This window comes from Labrus mixtus, chromosome 10 (assembly GCF_963584025.1).
Source record: "Labrus mixtus chromosome 10, fLabMix1.1, whole genome shotgun sequence".
NCBI classification, from domain to species: Eukaryota; Metazoa; Chordata; class Actinopteri; order Labriformes; family Labridae; genus Labrus; species Labrus mixtus.
The window spans coordinates 5,543,695-5,561,860 of record NC_083621.1 but is presented as its reverse complement, the minus strand read 5'-3'; the positions used below and the strand labels follow the sequence as shown (position 1 = coordinate 5,561,860).

Genomic DNA, 18,166 nt, shown 5'->3' with positions numbered 1-18,166 from the left:
GTTCAAACTTTTGTGTAAACACAGTGTTTTTGTTTCATGCAGAGCCACACAGTATACCATGGCTCTGTGATATTTCTAAGATGCCTCAGGATTATTTCTTTGGAAACAGAGAGCGGCAAGCGCCAACATCGAGAACCCTCTCTGATCCAAGAATCTCCTTGAATGAGATAATAATCCTCCAAAGTGAGGCACCCATGCTCTGCAGTTATTGTCTCAGTGACCACAAGCCGTTTTTTTTCCCGGGACGTTCCACCCGGCTACGTGCTCAAACGACCACAGCCTCTCTCTGCAAAAGAGACCCGGGGGAGGCCGATGTGGACGAGCAATTTAAAGGAGGAGGGAAGCTCGTGTGTTGAGGGAGGTTTTGTAAAGTGCTTCTGAGTCAACAACATAAACACCTGATAGAAGCACCTGTCAGAAAAAACGAACCAAAAAATGCAAATGTCTTACTTACAATGGAGGTTACAATTTTTGGGATTTGGCTCAAAACTGAAATTTAAAATGCAGGTTGTTGAAATCGTGGGAAAGGCTAAAACCATCTGCAGGGAAGAAAATATGCTTTTTCTAGTTTCATGAACTGACCGTTTAATGTTATATGTCCTTCAAATGCATTCAAATTGAGTTTAAGTTAATAATAAAGTGTCATAAATGTGATTTTTTAAAACTTATTTCAGCTCTTTAATTAATATATACTGTGTGGATTCAAACACAAAAGTTGACCGATACTTCTCCGGATAGATCATACATCCTTTTAACACTTTTCTCCAAACTACATGCCTGATTTATTTTAGGATTTCTTTCAAAACTTTGAGCTCCAAACTGAAATTTCACACAGTTCTGTGGGTTTAAAACAACGTCTGGCTGCACAGCATGACTTTGAGATGACCTGCCGACCACTGTGTGGATGTGGATTTAGAAATAAACAATTTGAAATGACCTCTTTACAAAAGAAGGGAATAAAGGATTCAAAAAAAACAAAAAGATTTAAAAAGTGCTTAAATGAGGAGGGGGGGGGGGGGGAAACCCCATTAGATCATACTGGATAGGTCTGTGGACTTTCTAGTCTGGAGTCGAGGCCAACGAGATGTCAAATGAAGAACGGGAGCAGGATTACGACTAACAGTCTCCTGCAGGATTTTTTAAAAATCCAACAACTTTGCATAGAAATCAAGAGCCGGGGAAAAAAAAAAGTCATGCAGGGACATTTTGAAAGCCGAAATATTTCAATTCTGAAATTGAAAACAGCTGCACATCCACTGTGGCTTGGCTCGTTTTTTTTATTTTTTTGTATTTTTCTGAGTTGAGACCTGCACAGCAGACAGAGAGGCAAGACAAAATGTGAGATTGTTTTTGCAAGCAGGAAAAAAAGAATAGTGTGCTATTATCACAACAACACAACTAGAGATCATCTAAATAAAGTTTTGTACAAATGCTACATCACAACACGGTTAACCTCTTCATAAAGTGTGCTGCAGACGGAGCAGGAGCTGCAGGAGGATGATCTCCTGATGGAAAACTCATAAAATAAGAGAGGAGATAACAATAACATGGGCTCTGGCTCTCTGGTGCCAGTCTATCTTTGCTTGTCTCCTGCCTCTGACACTAAAGCCCTACTCCAGCCCTCCCCCCCTTTCCTTTCCTCCCTCTTTTCTCTCTCCCTCCATCTCCCATCTAGTTCCTAAATTATCTCTCCGGGCTACGGGAGATACCCCCCTTCCTGCTCGAGGTCGCTTTGCCTAACCGCAAACTTAGGTGAGGAGTTGTGCGTGTACGTTTCTGTGCACTTGAGAAAAGTGCACACGATGCAGAAACACACATCCTCTGTACCCTTCTCGTTTGATGTCCCAGGAGGCGGGAGGAATCGGTGAGGGAGGCGACGGCACTAAATGTCACTCTGGAGGTGCAGTTGATGCGTTACATTAACGCCCACTGGACTTTAAAAATATATCTTCCTTACATGCACTCTTTGAGTAGTTACTCACAGTTGACTCTTACTGTCAGCTTTTTTGTCCAATAACCTGACAGTCGTTTGAAAATGTTGAAAAATGAAGCAGACTAACATAGTTTTGGTTATCCGGGCTCAGTTTGTCATACTTATCATAATATCATACTATGCTTTACATCAACGCACACTGGACTTTAAAAATGTATCTTCCTTACATGCACTCTGTGAGTAGTTACACACAATAAGATTTTTTTTTCTCATAGTCCACTGCACAGCTCCTACATTACACCTTTTGTACATTTTGTGTTTTTTATTTTTTAATTCTATTTTATGTAATATCTTCTTATGCTGTATTATTTAAGTTGTTGCTAGTTCTGCTTTATTTCCTTGTTAATTGTTTAGCACCAATACACCAAGTCAAATTCCCTGTATGTGTAAATGTACTTGGCAATAAACCCAGATTCTGATTCTGATTCTGATGGACGGCCAGCGGGAGGTGAGATGTGCAAAAAGAACAAGAGCGAGCTCTTTCTTTTTTCTTTTTTCTTACTGAACGCGGAGAGTGAGACAGGTCAACGAGGAAGCACAGTGAAGTCTGAGCTCTGAAAACAATGGAAATTTGCTGCATGGATCCCTTCATGTGGATGTGTTCGAGTGTTTGTTGATGCTTGAGAGCTCGGTAAGTCACGTGCAAGAACAAATCACTCTGTAGCTGGGATCCATTATTACCGCAGGGAATACGTGCCAAAATCAACTCCTCCGCTCTCCTTCTCTCTCTCTCTCTCACTCCCCCTTCGTTTTACAAGTGAAACTAGTGGAACATTTCTTTTTTATATCTGGACGGACTTGGGTGTATTTTACGAGCCCTTCGCAGAGAGAAATGATGAAGACATCTCTGCCATGTAGTCATACTCAAGCAAAGATTTATTTTCCCGTGTAGCACTGTTTAAGTTTGGGGGGAAAATGTACGAGCCAAATCATCACTATACCTGATCGTTCCCCACTTCAACTACTCCCAATCAACCTCGCTGCGGTTGAGTGACAATAAAGCTCGGAAACTTTAGATTTTTTTTTCTTTCTGATTGCAAGAAATCCCGGTGAACGGCTCCCCTTTTGATCACGCCTGATTCTGCAGAGCAAAGGCAAAAAAAAAAAAAAAATCCCCGGCGGAGATTAAAAACTATTTCAGTCGCACATTTTTGCACCGAGCATGTGTGTGCTTGAGACAGAGGAATGACCCCTCCCCTAAATGAGGCGTGACAATCAAAGTCAAAGAACAAGAAGAAATGTATCTCTGATGTGAAAATAAACTCCATGATGCAAAACTCTGCGGAGCATGCACGGCTCTGTCCACATTCATTTATTATTCTAACCCGAGGTCTCGCGTCGACTTTGCATGAGGCAGACAGGAGGCTGCGGACAGTTCGACCGCAGAGTTGAGAGAGTTTTCTTTTAATATACATGCACATTCCCTTTATAAACAAGATTGGAGCGGCGAAACCGAGTGTAAAGATAGAGCGTGTGAATAATTTTTTTGTTTGAACCTGTTTAGAGTAGCAGCAGGGTGGAGCGACCACACCAGGACAATTCAGTTTGCCGCAGGAGACAACACAATGAGTGCTACAAAGTCGAGACGATGCCAAAGGTATCTTACTTCACTTTCACCGCAGCTTTCAAGATATCAAGAGTTCACTGCTGCAGAGAAACTTCACCCAGATCCAGGGCTGGAAACCAAGTCTAAACGTTTATCCGAACAGATTTCAGGAACATTTTCACATTTGGTTGATCTTTTGATATTTTTGCTCCAGATTTAAACCAACTGGGACAATGTTATCCCGTTTTAAAAAGCAAAGTCTGTGAACAGCCTATACTTAAGATTTGAGAATTAGTATACTGTTTGGTTACGAAGTGCGATAAATAAACTAAAAATGGGTATTAGCTTTAATTGTAGCTGTTTGCAACATGTCCCTCCTGAATCCCATTTCCAAACTGGCACCAATTTATCTACAGGTAGCTGAGAGCTGATGACCATCATACTTAGGCCTCCGTCCAACGGGTCAAATAAACACATACTGAGTAAGAAACTATTGCTTTTTGACGTAAACATTTTTCTCACAATGCGTTTTCATAGCTAACACTCGTATCGCTGTAACGACTAAGGTGCTGTCAATTGCAGAGTCAGAGTGACAAGACGAGGAAATGTAGACACTGTTGATGAAAGTGGAGATGTGGAGAAGCAAAAAGTATTTTCAATGGAAAGTGTTCAAGACACTGAAACTTAGCTGAATTAGAAATGGGCGAAAACACTAAAACTGAGCTTCAAAAAGTTGCAGTATAAGCAGTATCAATTTACAATCAATCCTTCCACCCCTGGCCTCCTGAAAAGTTATTTTAGTAAAAGCAGGAAAAGTGAGACGTGATGTGGTTATGGTATTGACATTATCCAGTTTGATGAAGGTCATGACAGACTCAGTTACACCACAATAAGCCCTAATCTTGGACATCTTTGAGCTGCCTAAGAAGTTATCAACACAATATTGTAACTTCATGTCATGTGACTTTTCAGGCACTTGAGCAGGTAACCAGCCGTGTGTAAGGATCTTAAAAATCAGCTTTGTTGCTAAAATACTCAATCTGACGGGCGTGTTGGAGAACTTTACAGCCTTAACGGCTCTTATCCAAAAGAAGGTTAGTTTTTCTCTTTCATTGCTAACATGACGCTTGGCTTAACTTTATAGAACGCAGGACAGCAGAACAATATGACCCCCCCCCGCCTTTCTCCTGACCGCTCAGCCCCCCCCACTCCTCCCTTTATCTGACAAACATGCACTGTGAGATGTGCCAGTCTCCGCTCTCTGCTGAGAAAAGAAACGAAATGTAAGACGGTTTGTCATAGTCACAACTTTAAGACTCAAAGCTAGAAGAAGAAAAAAAAACAACAACACACAAAGCAGAAGTAACTTTAAATTCATCTGAAGTGGTCAGGTCGAGCTGGAGAGCAGCCGTTAGCGCTCAACACTCCTCCAAACAAAGTTGCATTGTGCCACAAAATAAATGAAACAAGACAAACACTAACAAACAGTCTCATGTCATAAAGTAGGCTTTTAAAACCGCTGGACTCATTACAGAACAGTTTGAAATCTGCAGAATAAAAGTTTAAAAAAAGTATCCCAGTGATCTTATTTGACATTAGCATAATCACAATTCTCTAAATGGAGCTACATTTTTTTGGGCCGCGGCTTCCATTTTAAGTTCCCCTGCAGTTGAGAAAAGACTGTGGTCAGACTGTGTGTGTGTGTGTGTGCGTGTGTGTGTGTGTGTGTGTGTGTGTGTGTGCTTTTGGCAGCTTTAGCTTGCACGCATCTATGCATGACTGAATGTTTATCCAACTTTTATGGCGATTGTCTCATAAAACAGACAGGCGCTCCGGGACGACCCCGCGCCGTCCCGCACCGGTTCACCCGCCTGCAGGTTCACCCAGAGCGACCACCTACCAGGAGGGCCAAGCACATGTTCACCCCCTCCCCGATGACCATTTCAACAACGCACGTCCAGCTGAATTACTGAGTGAATTACAACCTCGATTACGGCCCAGAACTGGACTGTTACCGCCCTTTTCTCATGCACATGTGAAGCTAGCAAAGACAAGAAAATCACAATTAGACCATGAATTACAGCACACAGGGAGGCCGTTTGTTCTGCATCATTCCTCTTCCAGTTGTTGTGAAATGTCTCTTCTGGGGAACATGAAACTTTATCACTAAGCTTAAGTATGATTCAAAAACATGTAATGATTTCAGTGTAATCAAAGAGCGCTAAATGCTTCGCTAAGGGGGATATCAGTATCACGGTTTGACCTTTTTCCTGGAAACTGAACTCATCAATACTTCAGTATTTAGCAATACTTTTCAGACACATATACACAAACACAAAACCAGCATCCGTATCAAATTGTTCAGCCATTCATGACCTTCTCATCCTGGCAGGATTTACAGAAAGAGTTGTTTTTTTTTCATTATTATTCATCTATCTTCTCTCCAACCTCAATACAGCCTCTCTGACTCAAGCTGGAGGAGGTTCAACATGACCGACACAAGAAGAGGAATGAAAAAGCAGCAGAAAGGAAAAATGGAAAGGGAACTTTGAAGCCCTGTTGCCAATGAGATTTAGGAATCAAAGAAATCCAAAACACTGAGAGGGACATAAAACCGAAATAGTAATAATAATAATAATAATAATAATAATAATAATAGGGGACAAGGCTGAGATCACTGACAGGAAGACACGTAGTATCTTTTTGCCAAAAGGTTTAAAGAGCCCATATTCTGCCCTTTTTGGGGTTCATATATTTAATCTATGTACCTACTAAAGTATGTTCACAATAGCTAAAGTTTTCATGTACTGCCGCTCCATGCACCGGCTCACTTCTGACTCTCTCTCTAAGGCTCTGAAGTGCCCACGTTCAGAGTCCCCAAGTGTGCCAAGTCTGATCTGATTGGTCGGCCTGTCGGCTCTGTCGTGATTGGTCAGTCGCTCAGCACGGTTCTCGGAAATGTCACGCCCCTTTTACCATATTGGGAATGCAGCCACTTTGGCTCAGAGGGGAGCATAAACATTAGCACCTTAGCACTACTGTGCTACCGCAGGCTACGGCATATCGTGGGCGTGCTACAGAAGTTAACGGGCGTGCAACATGAGCTGCTGGGCTTACCACAACGAGCCAATGGGCTTAGATCAGTGATCTCACACTGACAAGACGTCACACTGGCAAAAAAATTTCGAGGGGGGCTAGAACCGAGCGTTAGATGCAGCTAATGCTGCAGCTAACAGGAGGAGGTAGGAGAAGCCGTGTTTCCGCGGACTTTGAATTTTTGCACATAGATGTGCCTAAACATGCACAGGACACTTGGAAAACACACTAAAGAGCATATAAAACCAGAAAAAGCATAATAAGACCCCTTTAAGGCCAGCCTCAACTCCCACCTCTGCCTGTTTCTAGATTAATCAAAAGGTAGGTGCTTCAAAATGCAGCTTCAGAAACCAATGGATGACATCACTAAGACTATCAATGTTTCATAGTAAGTCTATATATGGTTAGTGGGCAGGCTAATAAATCAACCCAGTACCCAGTACTGTAACCAGTACCTTTCAAACTAAGGTTTAAGGGGACAAAAGGAAGGAAGGAAAGGGATGATCTTTACTGAGTTTATATAAATGTTTCTCCTTTTTGTTTTTGAACTAGATTAAATAAAAAAATAAAAGTTAATTTATGGATCCAACCAACAGCTTCCAGTCATTTATCTCACCAAAAAGTGGGATGTTTAAGAGAGTTCAAACTATGAATAGCATCAGAGATCAACACTCATTTCTATATCTGCATTCCATAAAGGTCCACAAAGCTCTGGGCGGGCCGGGCAGATTGAGCGCTCATGCTCCCACCTACTTAGGATGTGACGGGGAGTCTCATCCCTCGCCGCTTCCTTCCCATGATTCCTTGCTGCAACTTCCAGAAACCTCCTAAAAAAATGTTCCCCTCCCACCCCACCTCTTCCGTCATTCCCACAAGCTCCCATGAACACCATGTGACATGTGCAGCACCCTCCCCAAAACACACTTCTTTCTTCAATCCCCACAAGCTCCAAACAACTACACCCGTACGGTCCTGTCACTGGTGAGGAGAGGGGAGGAAAGCTGGCTGACAGGGGGCATCCATACACACTCCCTAAATCTGCCAAGGCGAGACGCTGGCACAGACAAAAAAAAAATAACAAAAGACTCCCGATCTGCGGCCGGGGTATAGCGCAACACTTTATCTGTGAAGGCAAAACAAAGGAAGGCCTGTTGAACACTCCGACTGTGTTTACTTTCAAGGGGGGAACAATGACATTAAGAGGAGAGGGCAAGGACTGATGTGGCACTTGAGTAAAAAAAAAAAAAACAGCACTTCATTTTGATTCACAGTGAGTTTAAGAAAACAGTGGTAACAGTCCCGCCTAGGGGCCACAGGGTTTGGGTGAAGGGAAAGAGTACAGAAGACAAGAAAGAGAGATAGTCAAGGTGACAATGATGGAGAGATGCAGACTGTGCTTTTTATTCTATATTATTAATTTCTTCACCTAACAGTCTCTACAACATTTGCAACTACCTCTTCATTCACTGAGCATTGGGAGCAAATGACACATTTAAACAGCTGACAACACAAGGAGCAAACTGCCTTTTTAACTGTATTAAGGTCTTGCTATGAGGATCCAAACAACTGAATAAAAGGGAATGTTTTGTGCCTCTCTCTGCAAAGAAAATAAGTGTTGAAAATCTGTTGCTGAACTTTGTTTAGAAGTTTCTTCTGACATGTTGGTACTTTTTTATTGGCTGATAAAGAAGATCTATATTTAACTGTCTATTTCATCCGCCTAACACTACCATAAACTCTGAGTACCGTCCATCACACGTGATCTCTGAGAGTGAATATTTGTCTAAATTGGAAGTTAAGTTCTGTAGGAAATCAACGTTTTAACTGTCAAAGTACCAAAATAATAAAGTAACACAAAAGGTGCAAGTTTCGCTATATTCTCTCACTGTGTTTGTGCAAAGGTTTAAACCATGCACTTCTCTCCGACAGCTGAAACTCATCTGCATATTTCACCTCTGCTCACTCCCGGATCGTTCCTGTGCAGGTGTTTTGTCTTCAGAAAGCTGATTGGAAACACCTGCTGTCACGTTACTGATTAATTTGCGGCCAAGTGTGGAAGTGATACTTGGAAGTTTCAGCTCTGAGAGAGAGGCCTGTCACAGTCTTATTCAGTGCGAGTTTACTCTGTGTGATTTATATGGTGGGGGGGAGGGGCTTCTCCTCACCTCTAACAGAGGACACTGAGGATGTGATGAATCCAAACTTAGAAGATAGTAAAAAAACATCCTCCTGAACGCTATGGAAGGAATCTGGATCCATCAACAACGGATGAATTTTGCTGCCAAGAGATTTTATTTTAGCATCTTTTGTCTGCACAAGCTACCAAGAGGAAGAAACACCAAAAGAAAAAATGTAGGAATTGAAGTCATTTGCACCAAATTTACAACTGAATCTTAGAAATTGACGAAGCAGAACAACCAAATATCATTAAAAAATGTCTTGACGTTGTTGCACAACCTCTTGTTGGCTATAGAAAATACCCCCAAGTACCCCCAATACACATCATAAGTGACCCAGACGTGAGGGCAAAAGGCACATACAGTCCTGCAATGACAGATCAAATCAACAATCACTGACAATGGAACTTTCTGAGATGCCAACAGAGGGCCAGAAAAAGAAAAAAAAATCCCTTCTCTCTGCTCTCGTTACACTGCAGACACAGCAGGGTCGTCGGTTGTTTAAGATCATGACCGTTGATACAGAATGTCGATCTGAATTCTCTTTTGTTTGAGTGTTTCCAAAACATCACACATGGTGTATGGCATGCGGTGAAAGAAAAAAAAAAACGTCAGCTTTTCCCTCATGCATCCAATCAATGGGGAAAATGGGAAATGCTGAATGTGAGCGGGTCATAACCTCAGGGGTGGAAGTAATTCCCCAGTTGCTACCGGGTATCTGGTGTATAAACACTGCACTGGAAAAACATTAGTCTAAGTCTGAAGGTTTACACTATTGTGCCACGCTGTCCTTCGAGATCCTATTGATACAAATAATGACCTTTTCAGTTTTTCCTATTTCAAGAAATAGCCATAAAAAAGAGGACTGCCCATTTCTTTTCAGCAAAAAAAAAAAAGCACCGCTTACTTCCCAAATGTGGAAGGTCATTTGAATTCCTCCCAAGTTATTAGATCTCACGCTCCTCAAAATGAATGACTATTCAGCCAGGTGGTATGGTAAAGTCATCTCTCCGAGGGGTGAGAAAGTTCAGGCTTAGCATGAAACCAATCTGAAGTTTGAGGTCTGGGAATGGAGCAGTGAGGCACTAAAGTCTCATTAGCCTGACAGTAGAGTGTGCAGGAAAGCAGATTGCCATCTTCGCTGCAGGCACAGTGAGAGAACATTTGATATTCCCATTTGGCCCGTGCAAACCCTTTAAGTTAACTTAGCTAACACGATTTTGCCAAGTAATCCTTGATTTCAATAATATGTGAGATTGTCTCCAAATAATCAGATTGCTGTATTGCATTTCAGTCTCAATATTTGCAGTGGTCGAAAAGGCATCAATTTCAACTGTCAAAGGCATCCTGCAAATCCTAAACTCTTCAATCATTTCACATAAGGCAGTAACACAAAACACATTGTAAAGGAGAGGAGAAGCTTTCACTTCTTTTGTCTTTGCACCGAAACACTACGATCTGTATGCAACACGTGTGTCATCAAGTCTGTAATTACATGGCATTTCAAATCCTGGATGCAATTTTCCAAAACATGCATAGACTAACATTTGTTTTTCATTTGACAAGTGGCTAGGTCTTAGTCACCCAAAACCAGGTCTAGGGTTCCCGCATTACACTTAAGACCCCCTTTCTTAAGAAAGCCAGAAAAAGGTGCATCCCATCATGCAAACTTAGTGGACAGCTTAAGTTTCACTCTCTCTTTGCCTTCAGCGTCTTTTCACAGAGACTTAAGAGGTCACCCAATTTTAATGGTCACTTATTGCCTGTGGAGCAGTTCCTGGTGGTATAAAGGTACCCCAAGACCACCCCCAGTGCCAAAACAGCCTCAGGCTCAAAGGCTCAAAGTAATACTGGCACTGATGATGCATACCTGCACTGGAGGACCTTACGACTTACTCTCTTTTTCATTTTGTTTTTGGGAGACTGCAGAAACCATCATGGGCCATGAACCTGAAACAGCAGCCCTGAATGATTTATGTCTACAGTGGGGGAAATTAAAAAAGAGGTCCTCTTTTGATTTGTGCACTTCATATCCGCTGATAAGAATTTTTTCAGTTCCTGAGAGCAAGTGAGCCGCCTGTTCCGCAGACACACAGAAATAATTTCCCTTCCCCAGACTGCTCAAATATTAGGGGAAGCATATTCAAGATGAATTGTTATAGCTATAGTATGACTTTGGACAGGGGAACAATAAAGTTATCATGCCGGAGAACAAGGCCTTAAAACTTATGTCCCTGAAATTACACTTTAATATAATGCAGAGCTGTTTGAAAAAAAAGGTATTTAATAAATGAGCAGGCGAAAGCAAAATGTGCTCTGTTTTATGTGTGACTTGGACAGTCTCGATCCAGTTTCTTCCTGTTTAAAGCTTGATCTAATTACACTTGTTCCATCCAAATGTCTGTAACAAATGCCAATGGGTGAGTTCATGCCCTCTCCCTGCCAAACAGACAACATAGAACACAATACACGGGAGCTTTCCCAGTACCTGTAGAGAATAGAAAAAGTCAGCAGTGTACTCACCTCGGCACGCTGTGTTCTGGGCTGGCTCGCATCTGTTTCGATGGCGTACACATCCACCAGGTAGAGGTCGGAGCCTTGTTCCCGGTCCAGCTCCGCGGCCGTCTGTATCACTCCAGTGTGGCGGCCGATGGTGAAAAGGCGTCCCACAGCTTTCCCGCCGCTGCGAACCGCCACAATGAAATACTCCACTTTCGACGCCGAGCCACGCGGACTTGAGGCGTCCAGGGAGATGACGTTTGTGCCAGGCGGCTGGCCCTCCTTGAGGATAGTAATGTATTTGGGCTGAGAGAACACAGGCCCGTCCAGGCCTTGGAGGATGATGGTCAGCTCGGTTCTGGAAGTCTTGCGGTCGGCGCCGTGGTCCGTCGCCGACACAGAGAGTGTGTACATGAGTCGGGAAGGCACCAGCTGAGTGGCGAGGCGAATATCTCCGCTGTATCTGTCCATGATGAAAGTGTTAGAGTCTCCCTCCAAAAGCTCGTATTCCACTTCCCCGTTTGCGCCCTCGTCGGGGTCAAAGGCCACCACTGTTGTCAGAATGGAACCCATGACAATGTTGGGCTCAGCGACAAGGGCGTTCTGGGAGACAAAGGTGGGGACATTATCGTTCACATCTGTCACCCATATTGTGACATTTTTCAGAGCAAAGCGACGAAATTCAACCGGGAACGCCTGATCGGTGGCTTTGATGGTGAGCTCGAACAGATTTGAAAACTCTCTGTCCACTTCCTTGTTGGTGTAGATGAGCCCCGAGCTCGGATCGATGCTGAAGTGGTTTCCCCGGGGAATCTGCTGAACAATGGAGTACTCCAGCTGACCGTTGATGTCCGCGTCCGTATCATGTGCCGTTATCGTCATGACCGAGGCCGAGATGGGGAGATTTTCAGCGATGGACTTAAAAATGTCACCGGGGGTAAATATGGGAGGGTTGTCGTTAAAATCCCTGACATGAATGACCACAGGGATGGACGAGGAGCGGGGTGGTCTGCCGTTGTCCTTTGCGGTGATGTTCAACTTGTAAAACGACTGGGTTTCAAAGTCCAGCTTTTTTACCAAAAAGATGCTGCCGGTGTTTGGGCTGATGCTGAAAGTGCCGTGGTTATTTGTGGCGGTGATGCTGTACATTATGTCAGCGTTCTGACCCGAATCTGCATCCGTGGCCGTCACGGAGGCCACAAGCTCCCCGATCCTCATGTTCTCCAGCACGTCCACAGACAGCGAGGATTTAGGGAAGGAGGGGGAGTTGTCATTTTCATCCAGGATGCTTATACTGAGCATGCAAGAAGAGGACAAGGGCACAGATCCGGCATCAACGGCTATGATTTTCAATGAATAGGAGGATGTAGATTCATAATCCAGCTTTCCCACTAAAGTAACCTGTCCAGAGGCGTTGTCGATAACGAACTGTCCTTCCTCGTTGCCCACAGGGATGTGATAATGAACCTGCCCATTTTTGTTTTCATCCACGTCTGACGCCGACACCCGCAGCAGTTGTGTCATGTTCTGAGCCGACTCAGAGATGGAGGCCTGGTAAATGTCTTTGGTGAATTTCGGAGGGTTGTCGTTGATGTCTTGGATGTAAACTTGCACTTTGGCCTGGTCTCTGAGGGGTTTGGGCAGACCCTGGTCCGACGAGACGACAATGAAGCTGAACACGGCGGCGCCTCTCTGTCTCATTAGTGACTCTCGGTCAAACTGCAGAGTGCTGGTCAGCTCCCCTGTGATGGCGTTCAGCTCGAAGTTGGACTGCGGAGCCTCAAATGTGTACCTGACGTCGCTGTTCGGGCCAAAGTCCTTATCTTCTGCAAAAACACGGCCCACCAGCGAGCCCCTCTTCTGTTCCTCCTCAAAATGAAACACATAATTGGTGCTGTTAAAGAGGGGGCGGTTGTCGTTTACATCGTCCAGGATCACAGTGACATTCACAGTGGCGCTAAGTGGTTCCACGGCCCGGTCTTTAGCCACAACCACTAAATTATATCTGTCCTGTATCTCTCTGTCCAATTCTACTTTAATGTACAGCTGCCCATCTGGGAAAATGCCAAACACATCACCTGTGTTACCACCAGCGATGTCATACATGATCTCCCCATTTAGACCAGAGTCTTTGTCAGTGGCCTCCACTTTGAAAAAGCGACTGTTGACAGGTTCAGACTCCAGGATAATGACCTCGTATGAAAGCTGGTCGAACACCGGCGAGTTGTCGTTGACGTCGTAAACGCTGACAATGAGGACAAGGCTGGAGGTGTGCTTGGGGACCCCCATGTCGGACGCGACGACCTCGACCTCGTAGGAGCTCGTGGTGACCTCCAGCGGCCCGGTCAGCGTGATGAGGCCGTGCTTCTCATGAATATGAAACAGGCCTTTGGGGTTCTGTTTGAGGCTGTAAACCACCACTCCGTTCGTCCCCTCGTCAGGATCCGAGGCTTTGGCCTGAAAAATGACATGACCTGTACTCCAGTTCTCCACTGCACTCACATGCTCCACAGCGTGGATAAAATGAGGGGCGTTATCATTTAAGTCCTTCACAGTGATGTTAACAAAGGCCTCTCCTGTGATCTCCCCTGCTCGGGCTACGACTTTGAGCTGATAAAAACCCTGCTCCTCTCTGTCTATCTGGGACGAGGCTACGATCTGACCTGCGCTGTTCACAGTGAAAAGCCCCCGCTGGTCCCCTGAAGTGATCAGGTATGAAATGTTTGTGTTCAAATCTACACTTGTGGCCGACACCGTCCCGATAGCTGTCCCAATGCCCACGTTCTCAAACATGACAAAACTGTAAACCCTCTGGCTAAAGACTGGTGGGTTGTCTTGTGTGTCTATGACAGTTACAGTGACTATCGCCTGGGTGTGCGAGCGCAAACCGCCACCATCTGCTGCTGTCACCTGCAGCTGGTAAGCTGTTTTCTCTTCTCTGTCAAGGGGCACAAGTGTGCTAATTTTGCCTGTGTTGCTATTAATACGAAATTTTGAAGAGTCGCCAGCTGTAATTATATATTTAAGTGTGCCATTTCGACCCAAATCTGGGTCTGTGGCTGAAACAGTGGCTACGTAAGAACCCGAGGGCTCATTCTCTTTAACATTGGCAAAATACTGCACGGGGTAGAAAACTGGCCTGTTGTCATTGATATCCCTCAGGGTGATGTTGACTTTTCCTACAGAGTGCAAAGGAGGGCTGCCAGCGTCTGCAGCCTGGATGTGGAGTAAGTACGAGGCCTGATCCTCCCTGTCTAGCTCCACGGCTGTGCTTAATCGCCCCGACACGGCATCCAGGCGAAACAGCTCCCGGACTGCGGCTGGAGTCTCCGCATCGAATGAGAACCGGATAGTTCCATTGGCCCCGAGGTCGTCATCCGAGGCGGACAGCACCACCAGCTCAGTCCCGGCGGGAGCGTGCTCCACCACGGAAACATGAAACGTGCTCTGTGTGAACGTGGGCACTTGGTCATTCACATCAGTGATGTTGACTATAAGTTTAGTGTAGGAAATCTTGGGCTGCAGCCCCTGATCTTTGGCACTAATGTTGAGCACAATTTCAGACGCTACTTCCCTATCCAGCAAAGCGGCGCTGGTGACCAGACCACTGTTTTCACTGATGGAGAACCAGCCCAAAGCGTTTCCAGACACCAGGGAGTAGCGCAGGTTGGCGTTCTGCCCAGAGTCACCATCTGTTGCAGAAACCCCTTTAATGTAGCTGCCTTTTGGTATGTCTTCACTGATATCTACTCTGTACAGTGTTTCCTGGAATATGGGTGGGTGATCATTGATATCATTCACAAAAATAACCAGACTGGCATAGGAGGACCTGGCAACAGGCTTGCCATTGTCTGACACAGACACGGTCAGGTTGTATGAGGAAATTCTCTCTCTGTCTAACACACTGGCCACTTTGATCAGACTCAAATTGGGCACCGGAGACGTGTGCACTTCAAAGTGTCTCTGCTCGTTGCCTCCTAAGATCGAGACAGATATGTTACCATTAGCGGTAGGGGAGTCTGAATCTGAAACAGTGAGCAGAGCTACGACTGTGCCAATCTGTGCGTTTTCATCCACAGAGGCAAACTTGGAAGTTGTGGGAAAATACCTAAACTTCACCACCGGGTCGTTATCATTCACATCTAAAAGTTTGATTGTGGCTTCTGTTCTGCCTGACAGAGAGGGCACCCCGTTATCTACAGCATGAATAGTCAGGGAGTACTCTTTTTTACTCTCATAATTCAAACCCTCCTTTATAATAATAGTTCCAGCTTTGGGGTCAATTTGGAAAGGTGACCCCTCATCTAAAAAGTACCTGATTTCAGCATTGGCTCCCTCATCCTGATCTGATGCTGTGATCTGCAAAATACTTGAACCTACTGCTGCATCCTCAAAAACACTGGTTTGGTATTGATCTTGATCAAACACAGGAGGGTTGTCATTTATGTCTTGTATAGTGACGTTTACTTGCAGGTAGCCAAACTTTTTCGGGTCTCCTTTGTCCTCCACTTCAATCAGGAGCTGGTAGAAGGGAGTCACTTCCCTGTCCAAGCCTCCAGTTGAAACAAGGTGCAAGAATGCCCCCTCTCCACTAGGATTGACTGTAATATCCAAACGGAATTTCCTCTGCTCGTTGCCTTTCACTATTCTGTACGTGGTGTGATCGACTCCGTTACTTCCAATGTCTGAGTCTGTGGCAGTGTCCAGGATCACCTGCCTGCCACTGCTCGCGTCCTCCTTAAACGACACGACAATGGACGCGTCTGGAAACACCGGGGAGTTGTCATTAATATCCAAAACTACTATCCTGACCTCCGTGGGGTAGGTGGGTTGGCTGGACAGCACCACGACGTTGATGACATCACTTTGCAAAACTTCTCTGTCAATCACGGCGGACGTGTAAATGACCCCCGTGGTGCCGTTAATTGCAAAAAGTTTGTGGCTCTCGCTGAAGCGGTAGGTGAAGCTGGGCTTGGTCTCTATCGTGCCCACGTAGGTGCCGACAGGCTGCTCCTCCAGGACCTGAAACTCTTGACGGACTTGGCTGGATGCTGAGTACTGAGACAGAGTCCATAACAGCAGTAAAACCAAATGAAACCGGCCCCTACCTGAGAGCGCCATGGTCAGTTAACCAGTCCACCTTTCTCAGACAGAGTCCATGCCCTTGATGCATCAACTTTACTGAGGTTGAACGAGTCACTAAAGCATTATATTCCAGTGAATGTGCAGAGGAAAACTCAATGGGAATACTATCCACACGTGTTAAGTGATCTAAAGTACTCCAGGAGTGTTGTTTTTATCCTCCGCGCAGCGCTCTGTTTCAATGCAACAAAATCCTCTGAATGGAGAGAATGCCTCCTGGTTTCATTTCTACTCCTCAAAAAGCGTGTTCAGAACAATCCCATGACAGGCAAAAACAATGCAAAAGTTCCCTGGCTCCTTGGACATGCGTGGAAAAAAAAAAGTTTATCCCAAGTTAGGGCGCAGTAAACGGCGCAGAGCGCGAGCAAGCGGCTGATCCTATACGCACCGTCCCGTGGAATAACGGTACAGGCGCTCCAGTCATATTGTGCTCAGGAGTCCCAGTAACTTAGGACAAAGCTGGAGTTCCTCAAACTCCCTCCCATCACTGATCCCATTGGATAGCGCCACTCCTGCCCGCCCTCCCTCCCTCCTCCTTTCCCCCTCCATTGTGCAGCGCAGCCCGCTTGTCCCCGCCTGCTGAAGGAGATGTCAATCAAATGAGACAGGTAACGATGCCCTGAGCGTCTCTTAATGACCCCAGTAACAGATTCATGTTAAGATATGACGGTGTTAATGAGTTCAGGATACGAAAGTTTCTCATGAAACTCAAGGAAATCATGCAAAAACATTCAGATATGTTGAGAGAAATGCATTAAAACAGGTCAAAGGATGCTTATAATAACACAAAGAGTGAACTATTTTTAACAAGTAGGCGTGAAATAAAGGTTACTTTAAATAATATTTGAGTCCAGATAAAGTCCTTTCTATAACGTTCAGGGAGTATTTAATTAAAACCCTTACATATGTTTGCATGTTAAATAGTTGGTGCTACAGTTTTTCTTTTTATATGCCAAGGCATTTTTCTTTTTACCATTCAAATTGTTTGCTCCATAGCTGAATGTAAAAGAAAGCAACCTTGAGGCATCTTGTAGAAATCTACTTCTACCAACAATCATCATAAAGTATAATTATGAATGCTCAGCTGGGTTACATTTTGAATTTTCATTCACCAATTAAAAAGATTGAGCCAATAAACATCTATGTTGACTGTCATTTCAAGCATTCATTATAGAAGGTGAGATTTTTGCATGACATGTTGTTGCAGAAGGCTTCATAAACGTGGTTTAGTGGCTCCCTCTAGTGGTTAAACTTGGTACTCTCAAACTGAAAGACCTTCAGGACAGTGTTTCAATGAGCTGATACATACATTTAGATTGCATTGGTATCCCTGACAAGACTCTTTTTTTTAATGAAGTCCATGTCAATTTTTGATTAGCCTACTTTTGAATCAGCTTCATGAAATGTATTTGTTACAACAGCTCAAAAACAGTCGTATAATTAATAGCAAAAAGTTAAAACACAAACATACATTAATTCAATAAAGCAAGAAACTACAATAGAGATAACATAATACTAGGCATACACTATAAACACTTTCACTTGTGGAAAGACAGAGGACAGTTCTTATTAAAATAAGAGCAGTATGTGATGTAAACTAAACACATAAATAAGTTCATCTTGCATGTGATGAAAGGTAACAGCATGAACAAGACCAATCAACACATGAACAACGTGGTTTTAACAGACCTCAAATTTTAAGGAGAACTGGTA

At 44.3% G+C, this 18,166-nt stretch overlaps 1 protein-coding gene across 1 annotated transcript in view; it reads right to left on the bottom strand.

Moving 5' to 3' along the window:
- The window catches only part of fat4 (FAT atypical cadherin 4), a 120,162-nt gene extending 103,730 nt beyond the window's left edge, over positions 1–16,432 (bottom strand). Inside the window, exon 1 of the mRNA XM_061047708.1 lies at positions 11,336–16,432. Within this exon, the coding sequence (XP_060903691.1) occupies positions 11,336–16,432 (5,097 nt within the window). The remainder of the gene's footprint in view (positions 1–11,335) is intronic.
- Positions 16,433–18,166: the final 1,734 nt, after the last annotated feature.